The 12,718-nt window shown below is 47.4% G+C and overlaps 1 protein-coding gene across 5 annotated transcripts in view; it reads right to left on the bottom strand.

The window, feature by feature from the left end:
* CYRIB (CYFIP related Rac1 interactor B) overlaps nucleotides 1-12,718 on the bottom strand; it is a 100,611-nt gene that overhangs the window by 75,667 nt on the left and 12,226 nt on the right. For 2 of the 5 annotated variants that reach the window (XM_064442092.1, XM_064442089.1), the window contains exon 1: nucleotides 1,966-2,103. The exons of 1 other annotated variant lie outside the window; for it this stretch is intronic. Coding sequence is in view for 1 of the 4 variants with exons in the window: in XM_064442088.1 (XP_064298158.1) it covers nucleotides 1,966-2,265 (300 nt within the window). In the remaining 3 variants the exon portion in view is untranslated. Of the gene's footprint in view, nucleotides 1-1,965; nucleotides 2,281-12,718 lie in introns of those variants that run through there. 2 more of the 5 variants (XM_064442088.1, XM_064442094.1) reach the window with 2 other exon arrangements.

The raw sequence follows: 12,718 nt of genomic DNA, 5'->3' as shown, positions 1-12,718 counted from the left end.
AGTCACGCGTGCAAGAGCAGAACCAGCTAACACCACATTTCCACAATCAGCGAGGTTCCCGCAGGAGAGGTCTCACGTGAAGCAGCAGAGCATTTCAGAAGACAATCTCCTCAATAATCCGTCACCTCAGGCGGCCCAGCTAAACTGCACACAATGAAGAAAATCTAGAGCACCTGACGACAAATGGATGTCGTGTAACAGACAGGACCAAATTCTCTCCCTACTTTCATGTAACCGTGGTGCCTCTTGACAGGGTTATTTTAACAGAGATTCTGGGATCACTTCTTTCTACAGCTGCTACTCTCTGGCAGCTAATAGACACAGTAAGAAATATGACAGTTTGACTTGGGTAAAAAGCTACCTACTCTTCTACTGAAAGCTTCTGTTTCAACAACGGAATGGCCTCTGTACACCAAAAAACATTTCTACTTCATGGAACAGCAATATCTTATTCACGTGGTTTAGCATTTTACTGTTAAACCTGCCCCATAGAAGTGAAGATGTTTTGCAAAGCAATGCACCTTGCTCGGCAAAAATTTGTCAGGTGGAACTTTCTAAGTTCGAATTCACATTCTAACCTCGACATTAGCCTGAGGTTACTAACTGCTAAATGCCTCCTGTCCAACACCCCTGTCTGCCACAATCTACTACAGAAAATGCTTATTAATTTAAAGGTTTATTTAATGTCCAAGCAGTCAGAGCCCAAAGAAAACTTTGCATCAGTGCTGGGGAGGTGGGGGCGGGGGTACAACAGACTTGGCAGTTTTTAACAACAGAAACGGTAATAAGGAAGAACACAGATTATTAGATCAACCCAGAAAATGTTTCACTGGTTTGAGGATTAACATACATGCTAACCAACACTTGTATCTCCCTACTATGTTATCAGAAATTCAGAATGACAGATTTTAAATGTTAGTAAGACTCCACTACCACAGCAGAGAGACAGCTGTCATAGTGCCGCTGACATTTGGGTCCGGGACACTGATGCAACGGAACAGAAAAAGAAAAACCCTTCAAGAACCTTCATAACACACAGTCTCCTGATTTCTTTGGTATCTGAAACGTTTCTGTGAAGAAACTTGTATTTTATTACCACGTAAGATGCAACACCAGACTAAAAAGTAACAAAACAGAACGGAGTTACACGTGTCCTCGTTCTCAAATCGCACAGGAAAGAATTAAAATCCAATTAAAACTTGATTTTATCAGCTATTTAATGAACAGGTTAGAAACAACACCCTCCCGCTGCAGCTTCTGAATTCACCTTCGCCCCACCTGGCATTCCAGCCCCAGCACCACAGCGACGGCACGCAGACCTGCAGGATACACCCTGCGTTTGCAGCGATTCCTGCGCTCCGCCGAACCCGCTGCACGCTGTAGCTGCGGCCTGAAAGGCGGCAGCCGTCCCTTCAGGAGATGTGTGTCCCCCCCGCGCTGGGCACCGACGCCGTCCCTCGGAGCCCCCCGAGCCCCCGTCCCCCGCCGCGCCCGCAGGGAGCCACCGCCCGCACCGGCCCCGGGGCGCGGAGCGGCCCCGCCGCCTCCGGCCGCCGCCGTGAGGGAAAGGAGCCCGGCCGGGAGCGGGGCGCCCGGCGGCGGGGCTGGGCGCGGGTACCGGCCGCCAGCGCGGTTCTCCCCGGCGAGGGAGGCGGCGGCCGCCGCTTCCCCCGCGCCCCGCGACGGGAGGCCCCGGCGGGCGAGCAGCCCCTCCGCGCCCCGGGGACGCGGGACGGGGAAGACGGAGGCGCGGGGAAGTTGCGGGGGGCTGCGGGGAGGCGGGCTCGGCCCGGGGAGGGAGAGCAACAGATGGAAGCCGGGGCGGCGGAGCCCCGGCCCCTCAGGGGCGGGCCAGGCCCCGGCGGGAACCGGGCGGGGGGTGGGGAGGGTCGCGCCGCCGGGTCTGAGGGGAACGCGGGGGCTGAAGCGAGGCGGCCCACCCGCCCCCCGCGCCCTGGCACTCACCGAGCCACCCCGCCGACGGGAGCCGGAGCCGCCGCCTGCCCCGCCGTGCCGAGGGCAGCGAGAGCAGCGGCGCGGCCGGAGCCCCGCGCAGGGGAGGGCGCGGATGGCGACGGCGCCGGAGCCGCCCGCGCCGGGGGGAGGGGGGAGAGGGGGAGGGGGAGCCCTGAGCACGGCACCGCGGGGGACCGGCCGTGCGGGCGGGCGTGCGATGACCCGGATGTACCGGCGGGGAGGTGGTGTGGGGGGGGGCGGCCAGCAGGTGACTGCGCAAGCGCGCCAGGCTGCCAGTGCACTGCGCATGCACCTGCTTCGACTCCGAGTGTCTCGGCAGGGGCGGGGGAGCGAAACAGAGGCGGGCGGGCAGCCGAGACGGCGAGTGGGTCACTCTTCTTAAAGGGGCCGCCGCGCACTCCGGCGCCGGGGCGGCCTGGGGAGGGGGGCAGCCATCTTCCCGCAGTTCTTGGGCTGAGATCCCTGCCGCCTCCCGAGCCTCCAACAACAACTCATCAAAGCTACTTACTTAACGCTCGGGATAGTTGCTTAAGCCAGTTTTGCCATTTTTATATTTTTTTTTAAGGCCTGACTCAGGGATTTTAAATGTTTGCTGTTGGCAAAGCCATGCTGGGAAAGGAAATAAGGCTCCTTCTGTGCAAAAAGCAGGGTTGCTGACAAAGTCGTGCATAAATTTCTTCCCAGGTGGATTGCGTTGTAAGATCTATGCAAAAAAAAAAAAGTGGGAAGTTGCATCCCTCAGCGAGCTCTGCGGAAGCAGAACATCGCCCTGCTCTCATGGCCGGTGCCGTACTGCTCCCCATCTCCCCTAAAATGTAACAGATATACAAAATGTGTTTAGAAACACAAAAATATATTTTAAGGGCATTTCATGGACTTTCCACATACACATCCTATCAATTAAGGCTTCACCTCTTCCTTGGCTGCATCGCAACTCAGATGTTGGTGTCGTTGCACCGGCATGTCGCACACCCCGACCTACTTCTGGTACGGATGAACTTGCCGAAGCAGAGGGATAGCACAAATAACCTGGTTTGAGGCTTTAGTAAAATTACACACAGACACACAGAGAAATAAAAATAAAAAGCTCTGCCTGTTTTTGTTTTTTTTTTTAGAGTAACCTCAAATCCAGACAACAATTTTCAAAATTTTCCCATGAATTCCCACCTGGCCTTCACACCGAACGGTTCTGCCGAAGCCGAGGGACGGCTCGCACCGCCATCGGCGTGGCTGCACGAGCAGCGGGTCGGAGACTGAGCGGGACAGCCGGGCAGTGGTGCATGGATACGGCCAAAACCAAACTCCTTGCAGCCTCAAAGAGTAGAGCGTTATCACTGGCAAAGGTGATTATTCAATCTGAAAGAGGCAAACCAACCACCTGAAAGCCTAAGCGCCTCTGCTACTTTCTCTTCAGAAGCCAAGTACCAGTTTGATCACTGCCAAATACTAGTGAATACCAAGTTCCCCCAAACCCACGCTGAGAAAGAACAAAAATGGAAAAAACCTCAGAGTTTTATTTATCTGTCAACATATTTCTCTTCTTATTATTTTCATACCCGTATATCTGTTGACTTAAAACTGATAAACTTAGTTCCTCTCATCACGTGGTAGGATTCAAGATATATGCATTCACTACACGAATAGCTTTAAAGTATTCTCAGAGAAGGAATATCCTGAGATACAAAGGAAGCCATTCGTGAGTAGAGTTCAGCTGCAAAACCTGCTTGATGAACTCAGAGGAAATCACTGCACTTCAGTTTCGGTCCCTGGATAACATTCAGGCAAGAGCAGGGCTGGTATGCCATGTACCTGTCTGCTGCCTTCACCTAAGGAGGGAAAGGAGATTGCTCAGGCAAGCGTTGGAGGCGCTGGGAGGTCAGTGTGGATTGGAGCAAAGAGGGGAGATGTCCAAGAAGATACAACATGACTTTTTCACAGACACAGCTTATGGGCAGAACAGCAGCAGAAGAGAAGTCCCAGTTCTGCTTGTGCTGGATTTGCGTAAGTGGGTAGGCTAAACTAAGTGCTTGACATGGCTTTTCACTTCTGCTGCGGAAAAAGTTTTCTGCAACTAGTGGATACAAATCTTGAACTGTCGATCGATGCACCCTGCTTCCTGAGATGACAGCAGGTCACTACCACACCTCCTTCTTCTCTGAATGCCAAGACCATTGCAAGTCTGTGTACCGGGCAGGAAGCGATCCAGATCCCACTGAACTGAACTGAAGGGAAGCAGAATTATGCTCTGAGTTTACACAGGACTCGTGACCACGTGGGCCTAACACAGACCTGGGGCTTGTTGAACATGAGCCACCAGTGTGCCCTGGCAGCCAAGAGGGCCAGCCGTGCCCTGGGGTGCATCAAGCCCTGCGCTGCAGCCGGGCGAGGGAGGGGATTGTCCCGCTCTGCTCCGCGCTGGGGCGGCCTCACCTCGAGTGCTGTGGGCAGTTTGGGGCGCCACAGTGCATTAGGGATATAAAGCTACTAGAGAGTGTCCAGGGGAGGGCCACGGAGTTGGTGAAGGGTTTAGAGGGGAAGCCATATGAGGAGTGGCTAAAGTCCCTTGGTTTGTTCAGCCTGGAGAAGAGGAAACTGAGGGCAGCCCTCATCGCAGTCTGCAGCTTCCTCACAAGGGGAGGAGGAGGGGCAGGCACTGATCTCTTCTCTTTGGTCGCCAATGGCAGGACCTGAGGGAATGGCAGGAAGATGTGCCAGGGGAGGGTTAGGTTGGATCTTAGGAAAAGGTTCTTCCCTAGAGGGTGGTGGAGCCCTGGAACAGGCTTCCAGGGAGGCAGTCATGGCACCAGCCTGGCGATATTCAAAAAGCACTTGGACACGGCCCTCAGAGACATGGTGTGAATTTGGGGCTGTCCTGTGCAGGGACAGGAGTTGGACTCAATGATCCTTGTGGGTCCCTTCCAACTCAGCACATTCTATGATTCTATGATGCTATGGCTCTCACCTCCCATACTACAGAACTTTGTCCTGTTACACAGAGCTGAGGAAACTATACAACCGATGAATGATTTCTGATGCTCATAACATTATAAACCACTTGGGGCTTGGCAGGGTGGGGTGAGACAAGAGAAATTTCCTAATGAAACCATAAGCAGGTTTATAATAATATTTACTGTTTAGGGCTCTCCAAAATTGTCAAGGTACCCTTGATTTGGATCATCTTTCAGAAATACAAGTAAGAATGCCCAGACCCTGAGCATCACCAGTGCTTTAGCAGCAGCTGTGTACTAAGACATCCACATCCCACATAATAACTGAAGCATAAAAAATTATTGAACACCCTGGAAAATGTTGCACGACTGAGAAACCCACCAATTTTCTATTAGGTCTGCCTTCACTTTTAATTTCTTAATTGCTTCTTCTGAACAGAAAATTATTTTACCAGGTTATTACTGTGACAAATATAAAAAAACAAAATTAGAGGTTATATTTGCCAGCCAGTATCGTAAAATAAAGGAGTGGTAACAGAACATAACTGTTCTTATGCTGCTAAATGCCTGCGGATTGTTTTGTTAGTAGGAGTATTGCTGCCAGGTAGGTATAGCTGACACTTAGGAAGGAAAACAGGTCAGAGCATTTTCAGACACCAAAGATTATTAAGCTCCAAATGTGCTATTGGATGTGTATGTACTGTATACATGTGCATATATACCAGTGACAAAAGATGACTTTATTTTATATATAGATGGCCAGACAGGTAAATAAAACCACAGAAGCAAACCCGCCCTTTGGTGCCACGCACAGTTAGAATACTTTGGCTACTTTTAAGCTTAATGGTAGCCTAGGGGAGAAAGTCAAAAGGAGAAAAGGGAGTCATCCTCATCCTCTCCCATTTGTACTCAGCAGGGACAATAGGGCGCAGTCTGCTGACAACAGCCATGTTTGTCTTGGGGGGAGGACACGCTAACTTTTCCATTACATGGCTGAAAATAGAAAGTAAGCATCCTATGCCCAAAGATATTTTTTTTATATTTTTAAAGAGAGGAGAGGTCTTACAGCAAAATGTCAAGAACGGAAAAGAGAGGCAGCTCTGCAGAGATCCCGTGTTATACTGTTGTGGTTCATAGCACCTTTCAGTTCGGATAAAGCTAAGATCAGGTTCTGGCCTCCCCCTTGCAGATTTCTCCACCTTCTCAAGCGCATGGCTAGTAGGCGAGGGATTGCAGAAGCAGTCACATTCACACTACAGTGTCCTTTAGGGCTTTAATTTTGCATAGTACAAATCCTCTGATATAAATGTAGCTCTTCAGAAATATAAACAGTTGCAACAAAATATGAATGGTCTACATAAATTTTGAAAAGCGCAGACAAAACAAAAAGCCAAGGTCAAAGCAGTGGATGCTTACAAGGATGCCTGAAGTGCTTCCAGATACTGTAATGCCAAACAATTACAATGCTTTATACTTGCATGGAGACAGGCACTCGCAATCTCAGAATGCCTTCCCCCAGCCAAAAGGTCATTCTGCTATTTAGGGGGCAAGTGGGGAAATGGAGGCGCTCCAGAAGTTCATTCTTTTTACTCTGACAGACCTGGTGAAAGTCTGTCCTCTCCTCGCGCTGCACCCAATCACTTCACGTGACTAATTACATTAGTCATCTCCTCTTCTGCCACTACAAAGTCTGAGATTATTTTTGAGTTCGCTCATCTGTTGATGCAATTGCTCCCTGCAAATGATCAGCACAGCCCCTTCAGATGGGGAGCCTCAGCTAATAGATACAGCAGGCTCTCAATTAATGAACACTTCTTTAAGTCAAATGACGCAGGAGAGTTCAGTGTCAAACCATGACTAAAGATAATGGTGATTTTACAATATAAAGCTGTTTTGTTTTTACATTTTGCTGCCTTTCCTCAACAGTACAGCTCACCCAAATGAGACAGGGAAGCAAAAAGAGGAATAAAGAGAAAATGGCAGGTGTTCAGCCTGCATTAGAAAGAAGACTCTAGACCAGTCAGCATACGGGAAGGTGGAAAGAGGAACTGCAGCTATTTTAATAATATTTTATCTCTACTGGAAAATCGAAAGATAAATTAAGAGTAGTAGACCTGTTACAGAATAGAGCAGAACATGGTATTAGACACCAATATCTTTAAGCTGCTTATTAAAGTCTGAAATACAGAATTTCTTCAGCAACTACTGCATGGACACCATTGCACTGAGAAGTACTTTGAGCAATGGCAGTGGCAAACCTGTCCTGCTAGCAAAGAGGTGAGCTGGCCAGCAGGAGAAGAGGCCTGCTAAGCAACTGAGATAATCCAGCATTACCAAGTTCAGGAGGTCATGGCCACAGACTGAGCTTCCGAATTTATGGCACTCAGGTGAGGAAAAACCCAAGATACACCCATTCTTCAGCATAGGTTTGCTCAGCTACAACTGCTTAGTCTGGAGGAGGCTGAGGGGAGACCTTATCGCTCTCTACAACTACCGGAAAGGAGGTTGTAGCGAGGTGGGTGTTGGTCTCTTCTCCCAAGTAACAAGCGATAGGATGAGAGGAAATGGCCTCAACCTGCATCAGGGGAGGTTTAGACTGGATATTAGGAAAAATTTCTTCACTGAAAGAGTGGTCAGGCATTGGAACAGGCTGCCCAGAGAGGTGGTGGAGTCACCAACCCTAGTGGTGTTCGAAAACTGTATAGACGTGGCACTCCAGGCCATGGTTTAAGAGGCATGGTGGTGCTGGGCTGACAGTTGGACTTGATGATCCTAGAGGTCTTTTCCAACCTTAATGATTCTATGATTCTGTTCTGTGGTCACTTCAGCAGTGCTGGGTCATCACCTCTGCCTGTATGAAAGGCACCTTTCTTCAGCAGAGCTCCTGTCACTGGATTTATTCACTCTGGGTGGCAGTTAGTGCCTTTAGGTAAGTGCTTCACTAAGTCAGGGGAGGCTGCGAATCGGGGAGCAATGTGGAGCGTTTCATTTGACCTCCCATTAGCCCTCGGTCAGCCACTTTATAAAACAAAGTAAGGCACCAGGGCCACAGTAGGAAAGAAACCATGTATCTGAACTGGAACTTTCTCAAAGCCTCTTCCCCCCCCAAACTGTTTCAGATCAATCAGCAGTGTGATAGTATTGCAGTTAATGGACAGAATCAATGTTCCAGAGAGCAGGGAAGGCAGTATTTAAGAGGGCTAGGCTGTTTCATTACTCTCTGGAAAAAGAACCCAATTTTTTTTGTGTTTGGTTCTGGGGTTGTTTTTTTGAGCAGAAACAATTCTGCTGCCCGGATGGAAACAAATATTCATTGATTTCATTGAGAATTCTGCCTACCTCAGGAGCATGACACTGGTATTTTACTTTGATCACATCCTTTGTAGTGATGTAATCATTGGAGGGTTTTTGTTTCTTGCTTATTTTTTTCCTTTTTCCCCAAAGTGCTTAATTCATTTGTTATTAGAAACCCTCAGAATAGCATTTGGCTCCTAAGTGATTTCTGGGCTGTGTCTAGGCGTTGCCAAGGGACATGGTGAAGAGACCATTTCGCTTTGTCTCAGCTGTTTGCTACAGCGGTGCTTAGTTTCCTCTTCAGATCACAGGGGACGTTGCAATCTTTTGGTGGGGGAATAGGTAAGTTAATTAGAGCACCTCAGGGAAGGGCTCTGGAGAGCGTCAGTCTCAGGGGCCAATTTGAAAATTCAGTGGACAAACACGGAATTCACAGAACAACAGCGTTAGGCATTGCTGGGCGAGAGATGAGCAAGGCCAAGCTGAGCCCTCGGGCTGCATCCTGTAGGACGTGTTCCTCAATCTCTGGTGGCACAACCACCAGCTGAGGGTGCTCAGCACCCCACGGCACTGCTGTGTCACTGTGCCACTGTTCTGTCCTTGCACCACCAGTTTGGTTTGAAAGAGCCTGGCCGTTTATTCCCATCTGAAAAGGGGAATTCAATTTAGCTGATCAAAACCTGGACTGGTTTTGCAAAATTCACTTTCACTACTATAAACCAAATTAATCTTCGTTTGTGATCTAAGTGATGTTGAGTACAAGGCTACTGAATAATGACAGCAAAACCACAATGATTTAGTTATTGGCTCACCAACTATATCTACCTCTTTAAAATCACACTGTTATGATAGAGTCATCTGCTGTATCCCATTATACCATTGCCTTCCTGCAACTCCATCAATATGCTCCAAAGAGCAGCAGCCATTAAAATAGTTTTAGTGCACCCACTTGCTGAATGTAAACAATTTTGAAGAAACCCTTTTCCCCATCAGTACGCATTTTCTTGTAGACCATCCAGTGACCTCACGTGAAGTGGGTAGGTAGCACTTTTTTCCTGTGGGATAAGAAATTCCCAGTCACCCATCACCTGCATAGTCGGTATATTTTGTTTTCAAAGTAAAGTCTTTGAGAGTGGTCATTTTAAGAAGCCTGGGTAGCTAGAGGGAGAGAAACAGAGTCCTTACACTCACATAAGCAAAAGTCTCTCTAACTGCAAAGAGTTTGCTAGCAGAGGAAATGGAAAGCCAGGACTTCTCCCCATACTGTAATCTGTGAGGGACAGACTGAGTGCAGATGAAGGCTGCCATAAAACAAAGCATTTAGGCATGCACTTAAACACTTCCTTTGCTGAGCAACTGAAACACTGCACACCAGACGTCTTTCTCTTCCTTTTTCCTGAGCATGAATGTGGCACCTAGGACTAAATCTAGCAGCAGATGCAGCTGTTTAATATTCAGTTAGCAAGAAAAGGGAGTAAAGCTGACATTGCACATTGCAATTACTTAAACTTATTCTGAGCTTACCCAACTGATGAAAAGATAATATTTTTTAAGTCCAGCTGATAAACCCCACGCATGAGCTGGGAAAAACTCTGTGCCTGTTTATACCAAGCTGGATACAGTCGCATTTGCGACATCTGGGTTCCTGGAGTCAGAGCTTAGGTGCATACTGTGTTAATGATCAGACTAGAACAAGCAGCTTCCCACCATGACCACACTGCCTATACAGGAATGCATCACAAACCAGTGAGTTTTTTTAAATACATGGTCATACTCATTCTTAATAGTAGTACTCCTTATTCTAAACGATTCCTGTCTCAGGCAGTGAACAAGCTAAAAAGTGGAAAGAAGCAAAATAGTCTTCTCTTGGGAGGTACGAGGTTGTAAGTCAGAGCTTAGACTGTGTTTCTGGCCTTGGACTTCTTGTATGATGTTAAGCAGGAAGACTAGGCAGCCTGTCAGTGGTGCCTCCAATTCTGATAATTTCTAAGTGCCTACAATGACACCGCTAAAATTCAATAACTTCATGCATAAAAAACTAGGTTGGAAAGATTTGTAAGGTGCTGTACAGAAACACCGGTGCAATTCCCACTCCAAGCAGCTCATAGTCTAAGTCATTAATGAGAGGAAAACACAAATACTTAGATCAGTTGTACCGCATTGGTTTTCTACCACTGTAGTGAGATGTCTCCACACAGCAAAATACAACATCCTACAGCAGTCACCAAGCCAGTCCTAAGCCAACTAACCTGAGTATAAAAGAGGAGCAGTACAGCATCTCTACTGTATGCTTCCCAGCAAGGCTGATGATTCAGAGCTGGCTCTAGGTTGCCGGCGAGCCCTTGGCCTGTGCCAGGTAGCACTACTCCCTGTCCCAGGACACACGGCCTGCTTTCCCCTGGAGATCTCATTTACGATGCTGGACACTAAACAGCACGTGTATACTGCCCAGTCAACCTGCTTGTGTCAGCTGGCAAGATGTAAGAGAGAGACTGGGGGAACTGCAGCAGAGGCACTGGGAGCATGGCTGGGAAGAGGAGAGCTGGGAACAGGGAAGGGCTCAGAGGTTTCACAGTGAGAAACCTCCAGTGGAAAATGCAGGGTGCACAGAACCCGAATCAGGAGAAAATTAGGATTCATTAGTTACACTGTTCACCGGACTCTTTACTTTTAAATTATATCCTATTATTTTCTAAGAAAAGACAAATGGTATGGCTTCTTCATGCTCACATTATTATTTTAATCCTAATTATTTATCTGTTGAATTTTAGCTTCAGAGGATGGTAGGGGTGGATGTAGAGAATATAACATTTCTATCATTTGCTCAAAGACGACCAGCTTAAGTCAGGATGTGAAAGGGCCTGGGGAACCACGTGGGAGCAGAGAGAAACATAAGGGCAGCGAGAGTCCTAAGTATGCATGCTTCTGAATGGTTTTAATGGGGTCACTTCTGTCCTAAGGCATAACACACTACCGTTCAGATGACAGGCTCTGGCCCGGAGCTCGTGAAAGGTTTTGCAAATGAGTGTGACAAGCTTGGGTGTAGCGCAGAGGCGACTGCACTCAGAGGACCTGAACGTGGCTAGACGGCAAAGAGGGGGCACGTGTCCCCACTGGAAAATTGAACAGCTACGGTGAAATGAGGCAGAGAGCAGGAGACTGCAGCGCAGGAAAAGGCCTCCTGTCAGACTGAGGCTTGGACAAAGGTTTCAGAAGAAATGGATGGTTTTGGAAAGGCTGCAAAGGGATGAAATTACAGTATGACTGTCAGTGAGAAGGCATAGCTGCAGGTTTATTCTGCAATAAACCTTTAATTTGTTCAATGCAGAACATTTTAAAACCTCCTTCATCCTCCAGAAGTACAGCTATTCTACCCAATAATTCTGTTTTCTCTTTTCAATTTTATGTTCGTCTGTTACTGCAGAGAAATAGAAAATATACTCTTAAATTAGGAAACTGTAATTGGGTAGATAATAAACAACATGGGGCAGTTCAAACACGTAGCAGTTTGGAATTCTCCTCGGTTAGAGCCTTTCTTACAAAGGCATCTGTTGAAGCCTGTTCTCTCTGTGCTACCGTCCTCCCATCCTCCCTGCCATGAGAAATCGCACGCAGCCCTGAGAGAATTTCAATAGAATTAATCACTGATCAACTTCTTGTAAAGGCTTTATTTAATTCTGAAAGGTGCTATGGGAAAAGCACACACACATATACATGCACCCAGAGCTTTAGGATAAAAGAATTAAAAATATGGTCATATAAGTTTCTCTCCCAGGGAAAAAAAAATAACACAGGCATTTACTAGTCAATAAGGGGGTTTGGGTTAGGGGTGGCTTTTTTTTTCCCCTGTTTGCTTTTTGTAGTTCTTAAAAATGCTTAATACATTGCTTGGGAGCTGCATGTTTGCTTTTAATGCAGAGTTAACCATTGCAATTCATTAATTGACTTTTATGCTGCCATTAAATGTTGCAATCAATTCTGTCTCTATATTCTACACTCTTATTTCTGCTATAAAAAAGCTCTATTAGCTTAACTTGGCTCAAAAACAATACAGTGAACCACCCTTAATTATTAATAATCTGTTTCCCATTCAATAAAGCTTTTTGGACCTTTACTACAGCCCGATGATATATTTATTTGGTGTGCAGGGTTCAGAGCAATACAGTGCACTCTCTCTGGGAAAGAACCCAAAAATAACTATCTACTTGATATCAACCCAAGGGATTTCCTAAGGGAATAAGAGTATCATTTCAGGGCAGGTCATCAGTGGTTTAGGGGAATTAGACAAATCTGTGTCTGGGGAACAGATGCCTCAGGGTTTGTGAATGTGTGAGAGAACCTTTCCCCTCTCGGTCACCAGCTCAGGTCCATCCAGCACAGCAGTCGCTGGGAAGCTATTAAACATCTGATGGACTTCTGGGGCCTCCTGAAACAAGGAGTGGGATCCCTAACAGACACACACTTACATCTTGGAGCTGCTCCTACTCAAACTGCAGGCT

Source organism: Phalacrocorax carbo, chromosome 2 (assembly GCF_963921805.1).
Source record: "Phalacrocorax carbo chromosome 2, bPhaCar2.1, whole genome shotgun sequence".
Taxonomy (NCBI): domain Eukaryota; kingdom Metazoa; phylum Chordata; class Aves; order Suliformes; family Phalacrocoracidae; genus Phalacrocorax; species Phalacrocorax carbo.
Note: the sequence above shows the minus strand (reverse complement) of the source record. Positions and strands in the feature narration are given on the sequence as shown.